Genomic DNA, 21,249 nt, shown 5'->3' on the forward strand with positions numbered 1-21,249 from the left:
TGGGGAGGGCCACGTGCATAGTTGCATGATGAGCCTCAGTTTCTGTGGCTATGACTTCCGTGAGGCCTTTGTTCTGCTATTATCAGGGCAGTTTGCCGTCACTGGACCAGAGGGGCTCACATAAGCCACCAGCCAGCCAGGTGCATGCTTGAAAGCCACCAAGGCCACCAGGTCAAGCCACAGAAAACAACAGTCTCTACCTGACATGGCAGTGCAGTCACCGCCTAGGGAGGAACAGGGGCCCTAGAGGGGCCTCCTACCTGCAGGCTTAGTGGCCAGGGGCGAGGGCGGGAACCTGCTAGAGCTGCTGGAGGAGGGTCTGGGCCGGCGCCTCCGGAAGAAGCTCCTCAGTAGCCCACACCTGAGAGACTCCACCAGGGTGGTCTTCCCAGCCCCTGAGTGGCCGAACAGCTTGAGCTTGATCCTCGGCTGCAGGTTCTGCGTGGGCCGGAGCTGCTGGACGAAGAGTCCTCGGTGTGTATCCTGAATAGGGGAGAGAAAGAGCTGATTTGTAATGGAAAAAGACTCAAATCATGATTCTCATGATTCCTAATGTTGCTTCTCCAATTTTTATCCATGTTGCAGGTATGCTTTGCTTTGCTTCCACTGAATTTCTTTTTAAAACTCAGATAAAATTCACCTACCATCAAAATCACCACTTTCAGGTGTGTGAGTCAGGGGTTTTTGTACATTTCCTTTTGTTTCTTCAGCACTGCTGTCTGGTTCCAGAGTATCTATGTCCTCCTGAGAGGGATCTGTGCACCCAGTAGTGGTCACTTGCTATCACCCCCCCTCTGCCCCCCACTCAGGTCTGGCAACGGAAGGTCTGCTCAGTCTACATGGATTCACCTGTTTCCCTTGCGATCTGATGCCCAGCAAATTGGGTGGAGCCAGTGTGAAGCTTCAGTTTAAGCAGGAGATCAGATCAGCCCTGCCTGACCAGCTGCGGCACCTGTTCCCCTCTGTCTGCAGGGCTCTGGTTCCTTTGGAGCTGTGACAGTAAAAGAGGATGGGAGAGGGGAAGGGGACACCATGTCCTTGTCACTTTCTTCTTTCTCAGTCCCACTGGGGAGAAGCAGGAGGCCCCCAACATGGGATACTTCACCATTCACATTTACAGAGGCCTCCCCTGTGCTAAACACACTACTGAGGATGGGAGATGGAGACTCAGCCCTGATCACAGCCCTGGGGAGGTACACACAGGTGAAAACTTCCACCCACAACACCCAAGGGCTTCTACAGGGTCGGTGTCAGCAAGGTGCTCAGTGCACCACTTACAAGCTACTCAAGGTTGTGCCGTCCTGGTGCCCCTCTTCCCACCACCCTGCCCTGCTCCCTAATAAGGTCCCACTTGTAGCCATCAGCTGCAGCCTGAGGTTTCTCCCTTCACCCCTACCCGGGAGCTTTCCTTCTGTTCCTGTGCACCTCACCAAACCTATCCTGCCAGTCATATCCATCTAGAAGCTTCCTCCCCAGGCAGCTCAGGCCATGTGTGGCTTTTTGTGGTGACCCACACAACTCTGCCCTTCTAGACCAGGAGCCACTCTAGGGTAGAGATGGTGTCCCCAACATGTGGCAGGAACTGTGTAAATGACTTAACCCAGAACCCATGAAGGGCATCTCAGTGTGACCTCATGCCTGGCTGGACCTTTCCGCTAGCTCTAGGTCCCGGCAGGTGCTCCTTTGCTGTTGATCTCCCTGGGGTGAACCCTGCTGCTGTTATAACTATGTTGCTATAAACTCATATGACTCTCCTAAAGGATCCAATTTTCTCCCCCTATTTTTGATTCCTAAACTGAGCCCAGTCTAGCTGAACAGGGGTGACGCTGGCCCCTAGCAGGTACCATGGAAACCTGTGATAACATTTTTAGTTCCTCAGTGTTGGGTGTCCTGCTGGGGCTGGATGTCAGGTGTCCACATAAGATGCACACAAATGTCCCTTTCTGAGAAGATTCTCTTATTTCCGAGCATTTGCTAAGGGTTTAGGTAGGAGAAAAATCTGTTTCCAGTCACCCAAGGTAAAGACCACTACGTTGTAAACACAATCTAGAGGGTTTGGGGGATGGAGGAGACACTGTTTACTATATATGGAGTTATGTAAGAATGTCACTATTTTATTAATTGATGGATAAATATGCATTAGGTTTGTGTCTTTCCTGATTCCCAGATTCCCAAAAATGCCATTAGCATGCTGCTTTGGCCTTTGAGCTGCTATTTGGACCCTCCAGGGTCTGTGGGCATCTATAGAAACTGCATCAGCGATCCTGTGGGGGAAGCAGGGACCTGCCGAGTCCCCTGGTCTCCTCCTGCCCGTGTCCCAGCACGTGCACAAGGACACACAGTGTAGTGTACTGTGCATGTGCTCCTTCCAGGTCTGGGTCCCATTTCACTCAGGGCTTTCCATTGACCTTTCAAAATTATCTGTGTTGGGGTGTTTCGATCTGTGAATTCTAACCCAGGAGGGTAAGGAGTACTTTAAAAAACCATCTTGTAAAATTCTGAGGCATCCAGGTTTGGCAGCCAAGGCTCATGATCTGTAGGATGTGAAGTTGTCCTTCCTTTGGCTTCTTCTTCTGTCCTCAAGTCCCCGACAGCCTGGTTCACTCCTGGGAATTCATGAAAGATGGTGCTGGGCAGAAGCTGCTGGCAATCCATTTGCCTGTGTCCTGGGCCAGCCCAAGAAATGAAGGGAGAGGGCAGAGGCGGCCGGGAGGGGTTGACACAGATGCACTTCCTGTCCGCAGCAGTGGCTCCCACCTGCCTGGAGGCTTCTAGCTCACACTGTGCTTGCACTCACAGCCCTCACAGACACCTCCAAGAAACCTCTGCGGTTTGTATCATCCTCTTCCTTCTCATATCAGGAGACTACAGCTCAGAGAGGCCAAGGTACTTGCCCAAGGCCACAGAGCAAAGCCAGAACTCACCACTGGGTCTTCTTCCTACCATTGCTGGCCACGGACAGGACAATGGGAGGTCCTCAGAAGCAGGGTCACAGGGAGGAACAGGGACGTACACACTGAAGGCAGAGCCAGAGCTGTGTACTGGAGTGACTGTGCATCCCACTGGCAGGACACTTACCAGTTAGGGCACCCTCTGGTGCAAAAGGTCACCATTGAGGAAATCACACCTCCCTAGCGCTCCCTTTCTGCTCTGCTAGGAGCTGTCGGCCATGGCTGAGACAGACCCACTCACCCTTCACCGTGTCTTTGGGAAGAGAAGTCAGGGAACTGCTGTTTCATGGAGACTGACAGATTTTTACCATCTTCTTGAAAGACAAAGAATAGCAAAATATCCTTCGGTCCTGACCTTTCTAAGGAAATCTCACCTCATCCTACAGGATGACATCTCAGAGCCTTGGAGAATCCAAACACAATACCATGTGACACAGCCATCCCACATGGAAGTTTCTGGAGGGTCTCCCTCTTGGGTAGAAGGTGCGTTTTCACTTCTTGCCACCAGGTGGCGGAACAGGGATGACTTCAGAGGCCCAGAGGCTGTCACTGGTAAGGCAGCTCTCATCAGCCAGTGGTCAGTACTGACCCCCACAGACAAAGGGCCCTAGGATGGTGCTAGAAGGTGGTGTGAGTGCTGGTTTATTTGGAGAGGAGCATCAATCCTTCCTCACTGGACAGATAACAAAAACTGTAAGACTGGCCAGAAAACCCAGGCTGGCGAGGCCCTCACTGGCTGGGCCAGAGGAGACTGTGGCTGCTCCCCAGGCACCACCCCTGGGGAGTGGAGAAGTGGGACGTCTATGCTACTTAAATTTGGCTCATGTCTTGAAATGTTCTCTAATGTATGTGCCTCAAGCTCTCTGAGTGTGGCTGGATCACACATGGGAGGCCTGCGGTATCCAGGGGACAAGACCTCCTGCGGTATAGGGGGACACCAGGTTGAGAAGAGGAGGTGGAAGCAGCACTGAACTCCAAGGAGTTCAGAGTTCCACACCAGAACCTTCCAGGTGGTCACAGAAGTGTATCTGGAGGGCATACTATATTCACCTGGTGTAGCTCTAATCTCATACTTTAAATATTCACATAGGATTATGAGGCTCAGTTTGCATTCTTGATAAAGGCTCAGAAAGTAACACAGCCTGACAACCCCGGCCCCAGGGCCGTCATCTCTCACCTGGGTGCCACCAAGTCATCTTCTATCAGGTCTCTGTGCTCCTCCTGACCCTGACAGTTCAAGTCTGAGCAGCAGGGGGAATTCTGGAAATCTAAGTCAGATCTCTCACCTGCAAGTTTCACACACTGGGCCCAACACCAACATCCTCACCCAAATTTATAAAGCTGCGCTGCCTCTTGGGTCACGTCCACCATCCTCCTCTGCCTGGACTCCTGGGCCCAGGCTGTGCCCTCTTTTTTTGTTGGATTACATCCAACTCTTCACTGCCTCAGGCCCTTCTCAGTGACTATTCCTGTTGCCTTCCTCCTCCCTGGCATTGGGCAGGATCTTTCCTCTTGCCCTTTAGGTCTTGTTTCACATGTCACATTAAAGCATCTTCCCTGATGAGCCAGTTGAAAGGAGCCCCCTGCAATCACTCTATCTCATTTCATCTTATTTTCATACCCTGCATGGCACCTACTGCAGGGGCAGCAAATCTTTCTGTGAAGGGTCAGATGGTCTCTGTGACAACTACTCAAGTCTGCCATGTATGCACACCAGCTACAGACAAGCGTGAATGAATGGGCATGGCTATGTGCCAATAAAACTTTATTTACAAAATCAAGTGGTGGGCCGGCTGTGGCTTATAAGCCATTATCTGCCACCCACTGGAATGACTTACACAATCTGGCATTTTTATTATTTGCTTCCTGCCTGGGTCTTGCCAATTCTGTTCACTATGGACTGTTCATTGCCTGGAATAGCTTTTGGCATCCACTAGACTCTGTGGATATCTTTTTAATGCATGAATGAATATTATTCAATCACTGCAGTGCTCTTTGGACTCCTGTTGACTCTCTTGGTTTCTAGTTTCCTTTCTTTCAGCACCTATTTCCCCCTGGCAATTGAGAGGAACATTTGGAGAGGAACATCAATCCTCAATCATCACTTTCTCTTCAGAAAAGGCAACTAAACATCAGCAGGTGGATGGGGAAGACCATCACAGTCTGGGAGGGCCAGAGAAGAGCACACAAGGCAGGACACAGTTAGACCCTGCATGGCAGGGAGCAGCAACTCTAGATTATGCAAATGCAGTTTACTTGGGGGAGATGTTTCGTTGCATGCAAACTCTCCAATTTTTCCTGTTTTCCAAAATATTTCTGTATACCTTTCTTCATTGTCTAGTCTTAGGTTTAGGAAAAGCAAACTATTTTTAATATCAGGTCATGGAAAATCTGATCAGAAGGACAATGGAACAAAATAAAAATAAGGCAACTCCCTAAATCCCCTAAAATTATTCAAATCAGACAAGAATGGGACTTGTAGTAATAGAGGTAGTAAAAACCAATGCTGATGCAAAATATAGATGCAACCCCCTTCCCTGGGTGTCATAACAAGCACCTCTCCATAGGTTTGGCTTAGCAACAACACAATCCTCAGGCAGGTTTAGAGGGCGGCACTGGGTTTTGTTTTATTGGTGGGACTGAGCACAGCACAGAGTAGACAGCATGACCTCCTTTTGTAATAACGTGGTACCTACAGCCAGACAGGAGCTGTAGGGGCTTTCAGAGATACGCTGGTCAACTACCTCTAGTGTGTGTGGGGAAATCTGCAGCATTTTCCCATTCCTATGGTGTAAATGATCCCACTCTGGATGATTTCAGGACACCCCCCCAAGTGATGTCACAGATTTGGGAAGATACTTGTACAAACAGTTCCAGAAGCTCCTACACACCACTGACCCCAGTTCACTTTCTGAGGAGCTGGGCACAGCAGATCCTGCACAGCCCAGCCCTGACTTAGGTTTCCCCTTCCCCACAAGCCTTGGCCTTAGCCTCTGCCACCCTCAGCCCTGCCCCTCCCAGATGGGGAATTCACCTGGGCCCCTGGAATGCACTGGTTGTAAGGTCTCATCTCTCTATGGGTCAGGCCCCTGCACTGACTACAAATCACCACAGCCAGGCCTTCTTCCCTCCCTGTTCTCCAGTGGTGCAGGAAGATGAGATGACTTTGGTTCTATTTCCAGAAGCCGAATCCCCATTGCTTCCCTAGCAAATGTAGTTTAAAAATACATGCTGAGGCAATGTCAAATGATGAGAACTGAGAACACAGGAAGCATTTCTTTTGCTAATTTGGCCCATTTGGAAACCAAATAAAATGGCAGGCGATTTAGGGCCACCGCCCCCGGCTGTCCCAGAAACAGACCTCTCCCCATGAGAATGTTCTGCATCAATCTGCATTGGGTCTTACAGAGGGTGGCAGCAACCAGGGATGGGGACGGGGGAAAGGGGGTGGTGAGGAAATGTGTGGAGGCGTTTATTTGGTTTTCACAATATGGTAGGTAGGGGATGCCACAACATTAGACATTGGAGTCCAAGGATAAGAAACATCCCTCAGGACAAGACGTCCCCTGACCCCCAAGCGTCCGTAGCACTCTGGTGAGAAATCCTGGAAAAAAATCGGGAAGAATATGACACTGAAAGGAAAATGGCTCCAGGATGCTCAAGTGTGAATGATTCTCTTCCCTTCCCTACCCTGTTGTATTCTGGTTGTTAATAATCTCTTCCTTCTGGTGATGGAGCTACAAGTTACAATTGCAAATAAATCCACTTCCAGGTCTTCCCCACAGGCTCTCTCTGCTCCTTGCAGCACCTGCCACAATTCTTACCGCATCGGTGACCAGTCAGTTCCAATAACCAAATTCCAGTGTGGATGGACCAGGTGCCAAATTGTTATTTTTGGGGAGATTTATTTTCTTACATGAAAAGGATACACTGTGATTAAAGATGCCTGGTAGACAACTCCTCCCTTTTTTGGCTCATCAAGAAGCTACAGTCCTTTGAGGGATGACGAAGCTGAACAAATATGAGGGTTCCTCCCTCGGACACCGAGCCCAGAAGGTTCTGCTGAAGGGAACAGAGACCCTGGGCTCCCCACGGGAAGGTGCTCCTCTCACGCTGGGAAGTGGCATGTGTGAAAAGGACACTCCCGTCTGGGCAGGAATCCGCGGACCTGCCCTGTGCCCACCACAAGCAGGTATTTCTCCATCAGGTAGGAATCTCAGCTCTGTGCTAGTTAGCATGTTGCCACGCTCTTTGAGTCTGGGCTTCCTGAAGGAACATTCCTTTCCATAAACCTCAGATGTTGTAAAATTATGATGCTTGGCCCAGGAACTCAGGATTCAGCAGTGGCTGTTATTACAAATGACTCTCCAGGGAGCCCTGCCACGGTGACCATTGCAGAAACCCCACACAGCAGCTCTAAGAGTGGTCTGCAAGATTCCAACAAGAGCAGTGGCGTTTACTGTGTGCGGGCACTGTGCTGGGGACATCAGTCACGTGAACCCGTCCAACCGTCATCACCTTCCTGGGAGGCAGGACCATACCCATCCCATCTGACAAACAGGGACCCTGAGGCAGGGAGCTATTCTCCCAGCAAGACCGTGGCAGAGCTGGGGCTGGAGACCAGGTCTTCTCATCCCTGAGTCTGTGCTCTCATCCACTACCCTGTATTTTGCCTCCTAAAGCCCAGATGAGGGGGGAACTTGCCACTGGTTTCTGGGTGCTAAGGGTGGCAGTGTCCTTTAATCAACGGCATTAAATTGACTATTCTTTGCCTTAAGCTCTCATTTGGAGAAAAATCACAGGATAATGGTAAAACACTAAATGTTAAGATATCCCCCTTCCAATTCTCTTTTAAAAACCTGGGCGCTAAAAACAAAGGTGCCCAGGGATGGAAGAAAATAAAGGAGACCCCAGAGTAGAACACACCAAAAGCCTGCCTGCAGGGAATTCAGAATTATACATGAGAATCAATTATATGATTCTCTTTCTAACTACGGCAGTGACCTCTGCACTGGGGAACAGAGGCACATGGGGAAACAGAGATAAGAGAGACCTTCGGCCACCAGCCCCACCAACCCCAGCTAGCAGGCTGCTGCTCTCCCTCCCTTACATCATCGTTTTGAGCTTTTCTTCATTTTTTTCAGACTTGTCATGGTAGTGACAAGCAAAACACAGCACAGCCCCCAAATGCCCCATCCTTCTGCAGCCGGTCACGTTGCAGCTAATTTTTTGCTTTGAGATGAGTTAACTGCAGGCATCCCTGTGTCCCTGCTCTGATGACAGTTACTCAGGTAGTAACCAGCACTCCAAGCCTAGAAAGAACATGGACACTGGATTTTCTAGAGTGCCCAGGGATGGGAAGCATTAGCCCCACAGCAGATGAGCGAGGGCTGCAAATACCTGGGAGGAGCACAGCCCTGATACCCAGGGACACAAGCCAGGCATCAGGGGCAGGTGGGGTCTAGGCTTTCTGTGTGGAATGTGGGAAATCTGAGAGCACCAGACCAAATAGGTCTGTACACCTAAAGGTGTCTGGCCTATTTCTTTAGAAGCCCTTCACCATTCCTTGGTAGTGTTCTTACTACAAGTGGACAGTGGTGGAAACCTAATAATTAACAGGAAAAAAATCTGTGCTCATTAGGCCTGTGTGAAGACCACATTTCCTTTGCCTTTTCACTGTTGATGGACGCTACGTCAGTAATCAGTTTACAAGACCCCTTATATCTGGACATTTTGTTTATAAATGTAAGATTCTACAACCAAATGCAGGACTTCCTGGTGTATAATCCAGCCCAAACCGGAGATTACAAACTGTGCTTTTTGTTTGGCTGGTACTCTAGTTCAAATAAAGAGAGTTTAACAATTGGGAAAGTGTATGTAAAAGTTTTTTTTTTTTTTTTGAGACAATCTCACTTTGTCACCCTTGGTAGAGTGCCATGGCATCATAACTCACAGCAACCTCAAACGCTTGGGCTCAGGTGATCCTCTTGCCTCAGCCTCCCGAGTAGCTGGGACTACAGGTGCCTGCCACAATGCCTGGCTATATTTTAGAGATGAGGGTCTTTCTCTTGATCAGGATGTTCTCAAACTCCTGAACTCAGGCAATCCACCTGCCTTGGTGTCCCAGAGTGTTGGGATTACAGGCATGAGCCACTACACGGGCCTTAAAAGTTCATTATTGATTGGTACCTCCCAGCCTTAAAAGTTCATTATTGATTGGCACCATGACTATTAGGCTCCCACCCTCCCCCACCTTATTTATTTATGTATTTATTTATTTATTTTAAATAAAAAGGTCTCCTTTGCTATGCTAGTCCACAGTCTCACTCATTGTGATAAGCAAGACAGTCCACGGTGGAATGGGAAATCACAAAGCCTGCATTTAATTTACATATTTTCTGTAGAGACAGATGAGTCAGGGGAAGAAAATCTTTCCAGACTTCACTTTTTCTGGACTTTCTAGAACAAAGAGGATTCTGAAGGCCTTGAGAGATCTCAGCCTTCACTGATCATCTGGCCGGTGCTTTTGTGGCCAGTTCTCAGAGTCCCAAGCACAAGAGTGTTAAAACGAATGATCTGTGACTTTACCTCCGCATCAACTCCAAAGAGTTTTAAATATGCATATGTACTTAAAATAGTTGGTTCCCTTCAAATCTGTGTTCTGCAGAAGGAAAGAAATTAGTCTATGTCCCTACAGCCCTTGGCAAGACCAAGAGGCAACTTCAAACATACAAACTTGAAGCAGCCATGAAGACTCCCCTCTGCCAGGCACGTCTCCGGGCACCTGACAGGGACATCTAGAGCATGTTTTGGACAGTACCTTTTCAACAAGTACTTCAATTAATTGAATTATCTTTTTGTTTCTAGAAAAGTTTTGTTTTTTAAAAAATAATGATTATTGGTCAGTGTGGTGGCTCATGCCTGTAATCCTAGTACTCTGGGAGGCCAAGGTGGGTTCAAGACCAGCCTGAGCAAGAGCCAGACCCCCACCAAAAATATTATAAAAAATTTGGATAATAAATTTTTATATTATAAATAAAAAATTACTACAGTAATTTTTGAAGATGTTACATACTCACAATAGACAAATCACAAAACACCACTGGCAACATTTTCTTTCTATGTATTTTTAACATAGTAAAAACTATAATGAGCACATAATTTACCTTATGCTTTGAAGCCCAGTGGACACCCTAAGCATTAAATTCCCATTACCAAAACCTCTCAAAACTACTTTATTTTATTTATTTATTTATGTGTTTATTTGAGACAGAGTCTCAAGCTGCCACCCTGAGTAGAGTGCCATGGTGTCACAGCTCACAGCAAACTCAAACTCTTGGGCTTAAGCGATTCTCTTGCCTCAGTCTCCCTAGTAGCTGGGACTATAGGCACCCGCCACAACACCCGGCTATTTTTTGGTTGTAGTTGTCATTGTTGTTTGGTAGGCCCGGGTTGGATTCGAACCTGCCAGCTCTGGTGTATGTGGCTGGTGCCTTAGCTGCCTGAGCTACAGGTGCCGATCCTCAAAACTACATTAAAGGCCAAAAAAATATATATATATTCTATTCAGTAGCTGTAAGACAATATTAGACATCAATGTTGGTCACCTGGTGTTTCCAAGTTTTATTAGTGTATTTGTTATAAATAACATTGCCATGAACATCTTTGTGCATAAAACAGAGCTTCCAGATTAATGGGAGAGACTCTTCATGACGTCTCTTAATACACATAGCTACGATGTGAGGTGGGAAGAGGTACAACTGCATTCACTTATGTTTTTCATGATCATTTAAACCATAGAGCAATGATGGTAAATAGGAGCTTAAGTGATATCCTGGAGCTCAGAACATAAGGAAAGAGACAGAGTCAGCACCTCATTTCCTCTCTACTTTATGGGATGCTGCAGAGAGGGTGGGAGTAGAGTTACCAGGTACAGCAATGGTAAAGAGGTCCATCATTTCCAAATGAGCTTACACGTTTATGCCAAGTGACGTGCAAACCACAGGACAGGACAGATGCCTCGCTTCATAGAGACTGTTGTCTAAAGCCTTGTTTGACTAAGGGCAAAGACTGAGAATTTTTCCCATAAACAAAAGTAGAGAATTTCAGACCTATAAACTGAATTTCTCACCTTTCGGAGTCTTGCAAGGAGACCCGCTACATGCTCATGCTGTTCTGATTTAGCAAGATCTTCTGGGGTCTTTCCATCCTGTTAGAGAAAAAGCATTAGTTTCTTTTCTCTGGAAGAGACAGCCGTGTGTGTTCCATACACTAATCCCATCCACCTGAGGCAGAAACAAAAGCACATCTGAGGTCAGAAGCAATCAGGGAGACACAGAGTTCGCCCTGGATTATCTCCCTATCTGTGGAATCCTTATTTTGCTCGATTGTTCAGGAATGGAATATAAAAAGTAGGAACCAGACGTGCACTGGTGTCTCGTGTAACAGCAGGGAGAGGTCGCAGGCCCACAGCTAATCACTACTCAGCTGCCTCCCTCGCTGGCTGAATACCGCAAGTCCTGAAACTCTCACCCAATTAGGCTGAGAATAAAGATTGTCATTAGATGACAAACTGCTTAGTACAAGCTGATGTCTTACAGTCCACATATGGACAAATCTAGCCCTCACACGATGCCATTCCTGGTAATTACTGTGCATTTAAAAAAAGACTTAGTTCGATAATTTAAAAAGTATGTGCTTTTAATTATTATGGGTATGTAATAATTTAATATTATTTATAGGGTATATGTGCAGATTTGAAACAGGCATATGATATATATTAATCAAATCAGAGTAATTCAGGATCCCCATCATCTCAAGCACTTATCATTTCTTTTCATGTTAGGGACATTCCAATTTCACTCTTTTAGTTACTTTAAAGTACACCACAATTTGCTGTGGACTGTAGTCACTTCGTGGTGTTATTCACAGACAACTTTGACTGACATATTTTTGGTAAACATAAATATGAGCCCAGGGTACTTTGGGGCTTGCATTTTACTTAGAGACTTTCCTAGGACTCCAGTTTCATCCTGAAGGCATTCATTTCTGTTTCTGTACCATGAATGGGCCCAACAATGGCAAACATTTACTGATCACGTCGTGGCACACGGCAGATACAGTTCTCAGAGCACTGTGTGCACTAACTCTGGGAGTCACCGGGAGGCAGAGCTCTCACTGTGCCCATGGCACCAAGGAGGAAAAGCAGCTTACGGACTGTTCTGTTGCAGTCTTTTTTAGAGATTAAAAAAACATCTAAAAGAAGAAAAGATGGGAAACAATTTCCAAATAAATAGAATGGACTTTAAAAATAAAAATGAGAAGGATTTATCTAAAATGTTTATCAATAACAGATGAATCCCTATGGAAGCTGAGGGGTGTCTGGAGTCCATTTAATAGCAAACCTCCCAGTCCCTCAATTCAGTTAATTCTCTGAACCACGACTGGGGTCCCATTAAACCAGCCTTTCACTATCCCGGCACTACGGGTCCAGATAACTGTTGTGGTCTCTCCTGCGCCTTGGCTGGTTAGTAGAATTTCTGGCTTTTGTCCACTAGGTGCCAGTAGCATCCTCCAACTCTCACTCTCATTGAAGCAACCAAGAATGTGTCCAGACATTGCAGAATGTCCCCTGAGGGGCAACCTGGCCCTAGTGAGAACCACTGTTGTCTGCAGACTGGCCTGCCAAGAATCATGCGGATGCTCTGGGGGAGGCTTACTGGCCAGTCAGTCCTGTCCTCTCTCTCTGCTCCCTTAGTGTCCTGCAGTGTCTCCAGTGGGCAGGTGAGGGCTTCTGTTTCACTCTGGGATGAATTAGGTCCCTTATCAGACACCGCATTTCCAACCAAGCATTCATAACAAATCAAGAGAAGGACCTGGTTATGTGGTTTCCAAACTTCACTGCACTTGGGATATCACCTGGGGGTATTGGAAAAAACCTGCTCCCCAGCTCCTACTGAGACACTGTTTTCATCAGTCTGGGGTGTAACCTGTCCCCCCAGTTAATTCTACTGAGCAGCAGAGTTTGGGAACCACTGCCCTAGTTCAAAGATATTTGAGGCTTGACTTAAGTTTCCCGTCTCCCAAGGTGTTCCTCTTGGAGACCTCAGACTTGCAACAGGTGGAGGACTGTCACTGACACAGGTTCTCTCCAGCGAGCAACCTCTTAAAAGACTAGAACCACCAGCAACAATAATTCCTTACATTTGCACAGCACTTTACAGTTCACTTTACAGAAACACATTGCTCTAAAGAACACTGTGCTGGCTTGCATAAGAAATGCCTGCCAGTGCAGTGGACACAGTGAACTGCGGAGGAGAGGACCCCGGCTGAGGTCCTGAGCCTTCCCTACCCGGGTTTCTTCGTCTGCCTGCGCAGGTTCTTGAGCAGATTAGAGAAAACCCAAGGCAAAGAGTCAGCCCAGTGCCAGCACAGAAGAAGCAGGCAGCGGTAATTATTAATAAAACAGCTGAGAAGTTGCCCCAAACTATCTGGTCTTCTGTCTGAGAGGGAAGGGGCAAGAGCTGGGTCTCTGCTCCCTGGTCTTGGCTCGGTAGGGTACCGAGCGAGGGGCTAAGCTCACTGACTGGCACATGAGTGGCTCCGACTTACACTCAGCTTTCAGGGCCCCAACAAGTGCATGCATTGAAAGACACAGAAGATGGCTGAGTGTCTCAGCACCCAGCTGTCCATCATCTCAGCGTGGGGCCTGTGAGCCTTGGGGACCCAGGGGCTGGAGAGGGCTGAGCTGGGCCCAGGAATCCCTGTGTCTCCTGTGCACCAGCAGCACCTCCCTCCGCATTTCTAGCCTGGGCCAGTGAGGCCCAAGTTGGCAGCATGTCATGGGAAGAAACTGGCAGAAAGGCCTAAGGGCCACTTACCCATTGTGCTCAGGAAGTCAGATTTCCCAATGAAAACATGATCAGAAGGAACATGTGCAAAACCTTCCACAGTTTTCAAACAGTGTGGGGGCAAATGATGGATTTTTTTTTTTAACCTACAAAATTGTAAGACTCCATCCACTTAACACCCAATCAACAAACAGTCCATGTCCCAGGTACTGTGGTGTCATTCATTTATTTTTTCTTTCTTTCTTTCAGCAGGTATTTATTGAGCTCCCTTTATGCATAAGGCTGGGGACACAGAAGTCAATAATACCAACAAAAATCCCTCTTCCTGTGGGATATAAAATCTAGTGGACAGGGAAGACCAGAAACAAATAGGTGAATAAAGTAGAGTCCATCAGCTGGTGACAGGTGCTATGGAGAAGGACGAGGCAGGAAGGGTTTGGGCAATCCAGGGCCAATGGTGGGGAAGAGACATTGAATTTAAAGTAAGGGAGCCCTTAACATAAAGCCTCACCAAGAAGGTGATATTTGAGTTGAACCTGCAGAAGGTGGTGGAGCAAGACTTATAAATACCTGGGGAAGATCTTCTCGGGCCCAAGAATAGCAAGTGTAAAGGCCCTGGGGCAGCAGGATGGCCATCAGGCTTGAATATGAAGGGGTCCCAAGTGGCTGGTACAGGGGAGGCAGGGAAGGAGGAGGAGCAAAAAATGGGGTCAGGGAGGCAAGGTCAGGGGCAGCAACCCTGATGGGATTCTGTTGGAGCATCTGAGCAAGGGAGTGGTGGGATCTGACTCATATTCGAACAGGTCACACGTGGACAGATAAAGGTAAAAGTACCTCTGAGCCCTGTTCCTACCTGTCACCACCTGCTCCCAGTCAGTGTCTATTATGTTGACTGTTGAGTAAGTGTCCCTCCTCCATTTTTAGACACTTTCTGAGGGGCACTCCAATCTCATTGCCACTGGACTCCCCATTCTTAGCATCGCCTGGCAGTGGTAGAATGAACAACGCAGCTGGGCGCAGAGCCCAGGTGCCTATGGGAGGGGCCTCAGGATGGGCGGTGGGAGGGGGAGGAAGCCTGAGGAGGGTGCTGAGCAGGACCCAGGGAACAGGTATGGTGGGGTGGGGGTGAAGTTACAGCAATAACAGAAGGATCCCTGTGGAGCCTGGCAGCCACACAGTCCCAACCCACACTGTTGTTATCTGGAAGCCATCAACAGGCAGAATTTTCAAAAATGTCCTTGCTAGTTTCATTATGAGGCAACTTCAGGGTCAAAAAGAATATTTTTTCCTCGTAAAAATATATAATAATACTCCATTACAAAGTACCTGGACCCTGAGCCCAGACATGGCTGGGCAGGACTTGGCAGTGGCACACCAGCCCCAGCAGGTCACACAGCACAGGGGCTTCTTATGGTGTGTGGGTTTGCACTGGGTACAGAGGTGCCCTAAGAAGGGGACGCACCCCACATAGAATACTGGTAATAAGTGGGCCTGAGAGGAAGCACCATGCTTTGACCAACACCACACAGAGCAGACCTGTTACTTCTGTAAAGGACAGACATGGAGCTCCCCTGAGTGCACTCAGGGAGGCAACTCCTAGAGCAGAGGTCAGCAACACCTTTGTCAGGGCAGGGAGTTTTGGACTCTGTGGGCCATATAGTCTCTGTAGGAGCTGCTCAACTCTGATACCACACTGTGGAGGCAGCCAGAGACTACACAAATGTACAAGCATGGCTGTGTCCCCATAAAACTTTATTTATAAAAACAGGCAGTGGGCTGGATTTGGACTGAGGGCCAGTTTGCTAAGCCCTTGATGGTCTCCAGGAAATGAGGCTCTAATCCAGCCTGAGTGCCCTGATGTTGACAGACACATTAAAAAAGCACTTGATCTCCTTGGAGAATCATCTATGTCAGCAAAGCTCTAATCTGTAAGTTTCAGCAGGAGGACTGGACAGTCAGCCCACTGTCAGCAGCAGCAACTCCAGTGACGCCATTTCACTGCAGCAATAAAGCCACAACTGTATCTTATTAGCTGATGTATTTTCTCTCCTGCTTAGTTCTTAATGTGAACCAAGACTTTCTTGTGTTGGGAGGAACTAGATCTGCAATGGGAAGAGAAGGCAAAGGGAACTGAAGAAATTCCACTAAAAAATATTCTGCAGAGCTGGGTGTGGCAGCGCCTGTAGTTCCAGCTACTTGGGAGGCAGAAGTGGGGGGATGCCTTGAGCCCAGGAGTTCCAGATCAGCCTGGGCAATATAGGAAGACCCCAACTACTATCTATAAAAAAACTAAAACACACACACAAAATGTGCAGGCCCAGTAGCAAAGGGCCCTAGAGAGCTGCTCTTGTGCCTCTGGGGCTGGGCAGCCTGGTCTCTGTGGGCAGAAGTGAGGACCACACCCCACACTGACAGCCCTTCCTCCTCCAGGTCTGACTACCGGGCTCCCCTGGGTTGGGGCTGGGGCTGGGGCAGGGGCAGCATTTAGGAAAGGGAAACACACCTCTCCCAACAATACGGAGGCCCTGCTGTGTAACATGGATACCCAAGAGGCCGGAGGGCAGGAACCTCTGGCAGGGCGGGGCCTGGCGGGGTGAGACCAGGATAGACTTAAGTGGACATAGAACCGGCTTATGTGGGCGACTCTGTAACTGCAGACGATGAGCCACCGCAGAACAGCAGCTTGTCTGCTTTAGAACGCAGTTGCCCAGCGCGCTCTGTCCCCTCCTGCCCAGAGGCTGGAGCGCTCCCTGCAGCTCCCTTCTGACTGGCCCGAGGACACTTACCACGGTCAGTGCCTCCACGCTGGCACCCATCAGACAGAGGTACCGGACCACGTCCAGGATCCCGTTGTTGGCAGCAAGGTGCAGAGGCGTTCGTCCACACTGGGAAGAGAGAAAAAGACCAAGGAGCTCTTCTCACGCTGTCGCTGAGGTTAACACTCAGGGACGACACTCTGGGGAGACAGTCAGGGTCCTCCAGGAGGAGGGACCAGGCACCATCTCCTTTCTCCAGAAACTCCCCATCCACTGAGGCAGGCCAGCCAGGCAGGACGTTTTCAAGAACTTTGCAGTTAAGGAGTAACTTTAAATACGATTTCAAAGGATAAAAGGAGGCTTAAACAAGGTAACTAAATTACGTTTCCTGCTGTGCTGGCAGGAAGCAGGCAGGAGCCAAGAGCTTCAAAGCCCCAAAGTTCTAGCAAGATCTGCATCATAGTTCAAATTTAGACACAGCCAGGGAAAAGATGGAAGAACAGATATTGGAGACTCTCTCATGAGTGAAATCACAAGGGCACGGCCACCAAGTTCTCATGCCTGTGGTTCCCAAACTGCGTGCCAAGGCACTTGAGGGGACTGCAGTGAATTCACAGGGGTGATGAGGAACATTTGAGGATTTTGATGGAACCACCTAGTGAGGACGCCAAGTGAACTACCAGCTCAAGGTAGTTCCGAGTCCCATCATTAGACTGTATCATCTTCCCTTCAATGACACCCTGTCTTTGCACAGCAGGGGTTGGCAGTTGCTAAAGACACAAGTATGAGAAAATCACTGTGGAAAATGAGGATGATGTGTCTAATCTGAGTCCAAGGTTTGGAAGGCTGTGCGCTGCTCAACAGGTGCACACATCTGAGAGTCAGCAACTGTGCTTTTGTAAAAATGAAATTAAAATAGTTTTCTTTCAATTTATGTGTGCTATTTTCTCAATGGCTACGAGGTTGTCAGGACATACTCACTAAGGTGTTTGTACTGAACCACTCAACTTGTTAACAGGACTGGCAGGTACTTCTTTTGCCCTAGGGGAACCAAGAAAAGTATTCCTGAGACAGTAAGGAACATTGGGAAATCCCTGATTCCTGCTATTTGTAAATAACAGTTTCCCTTCTGAAGTTAACGGCATGCTCAAGCCAGACATCCAAACAATGTACAATAGAAGGACATGTGATTGCCCTCTCCTCCATTTGCCCCCAGGACCCTGCTCAGAGCCATCCCTACGTAACATTTTGTCTTTTGGGGCAACAGGTATGGAAATGGAGGTCATCATCTTCAGCAAAACAAGCCAGGCACAGAAAGACAAATATCACACATTTGTACTGCTAAGTGCATGTGAAAAAACATGTACTCACAAATGTGGAGACTCAGAAGAGTGAGGGCGTGGGAATGGGGAGCATGATGAGAAATTGCTTAATGGGTACAGTGAACGTTACTTAGGTCATGGATGCCCTAAAAGCTCTAACTTTACCACTATGCAATGTATGCATGTAAGAAATGTAACCTCATAAATCTGTACAAGTAAGCACAAACATTTTTGGTGCATTTTCTTCCAAGCCCTTACCTATGAATCCTTAATGGAAGAGAAATCATTTAAACAGTCAAGACATGCTCATACCTTCTATTCCATCACTTGCTTTGTCCACTTGACAATAGATTGTGACCACTTTTCCTTATCAGTAACTAAACCAATCACATTCTTGTGGATTCCTGAAGTGCATTCACTGTGTGGCTGTGTGGTGATTCCCTCAGCCACCACACGGAGGGTGGACACCTAGGGAGGTCCCATTCTGGGCTAAGACTGCAGCAATGAGCACACACTTTCGTGTTTCTTTACTATTATCTTCTACAATGATCTAGAACAAGGTATTAAGCATTCAAATTCCCTAGTGTTAACATGAAAAGGAAAAAAGGTTTTGAAGGTTTGGATGAAATGTCTGGAAGATGCGATGTAAGGAAGATCTCATTTTGGCTTTAGAACATACATTGTTTTACAGAAGGGAAGAAAGTCAACAAGGAGGGGCACAATGGGGTGGCGAAAACCCACACTTTTGAAAGCCCCCAGTTTGGACAGAACAAAATACAGACCCCTTAGCATGATATTCCAGGCCTTTCACCACCTGGACCCAAAGGCTCTTCCTAGCTTCACTTTGTCCTTTTTGCCACTTCCCCCACCTAAATGCCTACCTCATTCCACCACATGTCAATGACAGAGTGAAATATGTGCCCCCTCTTCTCTGTCAAAGCTCTAATCACTTTAAATGATCACCTCTGAAAAGCCTTCTCTGATTTCCTCAATAATGTCTGAATCTCTGCTTCTATGTTCCCAAAGCCCCTGTGTCCCTGTTACAGCAGTGATGACCACATGAGACGCTGCTGTATTTGAATGTGCATGTGTCTATCTAAAAGCAGCCTGAGGGCAGGCTGGTGAGCTCCTCCCTTCATGCTTAGCACGAAGGCTGAGGCTCTGAGAAGAACCTCCATAAATGCTTGCTGGACATGGAGCTCTCTCTTGTCCTCCCAGATGTGTGTGTGTGTGCGCGCGCACACACATGCACGTGTGCACAACCTGCTTTCTCTGTGTTTGCTCACAAAAGTGCCAACTCAGAAAGGAACAGCGAGGTAAGGGTCATGCCTCTGTGTCATCTATTTCCTTTCCCCACGGTGTTCTCCCACACAGCCAGGTTAACCGGCCACTGGTTATCCTGATTTTCATATGAGAAGAATGAAGGCTGGAAAAATGTCTGTTTCACTGCATGAGCATCAAAGATAGTGAGGATGTCCCCAACGGAAGTGCGACTTGAATTGCCATTTTTATCTCTAGGGAATGTAATCCAGATAAGGAAAAGGCAAGACAGCAGCAGGACGGAAGAACCACAGTCGTCCCGTGGCTCAGAGATGCCTCCGTGCCACATCCACGCTGTCAACTGGTTACTTGAGGGAGTCTTCTGAGGCTGGCTGTGCCTGGGTGGGAAATGATGCCTTCACTTAATACTTTCCTGCACATCTTCTAAGCTCTTCTAGAGCTCTCATGGCTTTTATTAAAAAAAAAAAGAAAGAAAGAAAAAACCAGACAAATGCACATGATACTAACCCTACTGAAGAGGCATAAGACCCCCAAAGTCAGGGCCTGCTGATCATCAGAGCCCCGAAAGCAGCCTAGGGAACGTGTCTGTGGACATAGGACACAGACTGCAGGCCACCACCATACTTTTTATCCAGACAGGCTCTGAATTGCAGATCTGAACTTAGCTGCTGATTCCAAGAGGTTGAAACTGAGAAAATGATGATTTCGGCTTCAACTGAGCTTGATTCAATGACAACATCATCTATTGAAGGCCCTCTGTGTACATACCATTTATAGCAGAAACACAAGCTTACACCAGCATTTGTGGACTATCATGGGCCTTTGCAGTAGCAAAAATATGAAGACTTTTCCATTAAGTAAGCCAGTTGTTTTAAAGTATGAAAGTCTGAGATTGTCTTGCTGGAATTTTAAAGAACAAAAGTCCCAAGTGCACTTTTTTGCATTTAGACCTGGGGTGCAGCTGGAGAGAACACCTGTTCCCTGTTTAGGTTGGGTCAAAGCACATGAGATGCCCAACTCCCCCATCCTGTCTCATGGAGAGAGCCGGTCCCAGATGCTGGGCACATGGGAGTTCCTTTTCATGGGGTGGCCAAGTTAAAGGTAGTGAAGTCAGGGCACAGATGTTCCTTGAAGTTGCTTTCGATGCGCTTAGAGAATCCGAGAAGGAAAGCCAAGGTCTTTATGCTACTTTATATTATATTCGGCTGACTTGGCAAGATTAGAATGGGATAAATGAAGAAAGCAAAGGCAGCTAATGGCTCAGGCCTAGGGTGCTGGCAATTCATGTTCCTAGACTGTGAAGATGACCAATTTCAATTTCCATAGAATGAATCACATAATATGTAAGAGGAGTAATTTTTTAGAGAGGTATAATTTTCTAGCTGTTTCAGACATTAATTCTTATACCTCAAACAAATCATACTAAATCCCACTGGCATTGTACACACCACTGGTAAACAAACATTTCCCTGTAATTAAAATATTAATTCCATTTGGGCTTTGTTTTTAACACAATCATAACAGAATAGTGCTTGAACTTTCATACAGTTAAAGGACCCAAACCACATGAATATCCAACTATTCTATCTTCTTTGGTAATTAAAATCTAGATGGATTCAGGGAAAAGGGAAGGCCATAGCTAATTTCTAAGAGTCAACATACAGGTTTATTTTAGACTTAGGAGCACAAAATTAATTATTTTCATTTCTTCATTATTTGTCAAATTATCCCCTTGGTCTTACTAAATTTATTTAGCACAAAAAAAGGTATTAGGAGTGTTTGTCTATAAAATTCTTGATTCGAAAAGTAGAAAAATATGGTCTTAGGAACCTTGATCAAATCACAGTATCACTGGATTATTTTCCTGAAGATTTAGTGCTCCAGAAAAATGCCCCAATTTGCACCAGTCTCTCTGATTCATCTGCAGGACCATATACACATACCAAACCCTCCACACTCACACTCTGCTTGTCCATCAGTACTAAGGCAGACTGGGCAGTAAATAATGGAATGGAATACTGTCTTTAGCTATGTACAATCTGTTCTTTTTGCCCACATTTTTGAGGGAAAATTAAGGATGTGCCTTATA

At 47.2% G+C, this 21,249-nt stretch overlaps 1 protein-coding gene across 6 annotated transcripts in view; it reads right to left on the reverse strand.

Moving 5' to 3' along the window:
- DAPK1 (death associated protein kinase 1) overlaps window positions 1-21,249 on the reverse strand; it is a 188,088-nt gene that overhangs the window by 25,299 nt on the left and 141,540 nt on the right. For 5 of the 6 annotated variants that reach the window (XM_053577437.1, XM_053577434.1, XM_053577436.1 and 2 more), the window contains exons 18-20: window positions 16,588-16,686; window positions 11,083-11,160; window positions 261-483 (exon numbers count right to left, since the gene is read on the reverse strand). In XM_053577437.1, coding sequence (XP_053433412.1) covers window positions 261-483; window positions 11,083-11,160; window positions 16,588-16,686 — 400 coding nt within the window. Of the gene's footprint in view, window positions 1-260; window positions 484-11,082; window positions 11,161-16,587; window positions 16,687-19,166; window positions 19,538-21,249 lie in introns of those variants that run through there. The other variant, XM_053577439.1, reaches the window with a different exon arrangement.

Source organism: Nycticebus coucang, chromosome 2, assembly GCF_027406575.1.
Source record: "Nycticebus coucang isolate mNycCou1 chromosome 2, mNycCou1.pri, whole genome shotgun sequence".
NCBI classification, from domain to species: domain Eukaryota; kingdom Metazoa; phylum Chordata; class Mammalia; order Primates; family Lorisidae; genus Nycticebus; species Nycticebus coucang.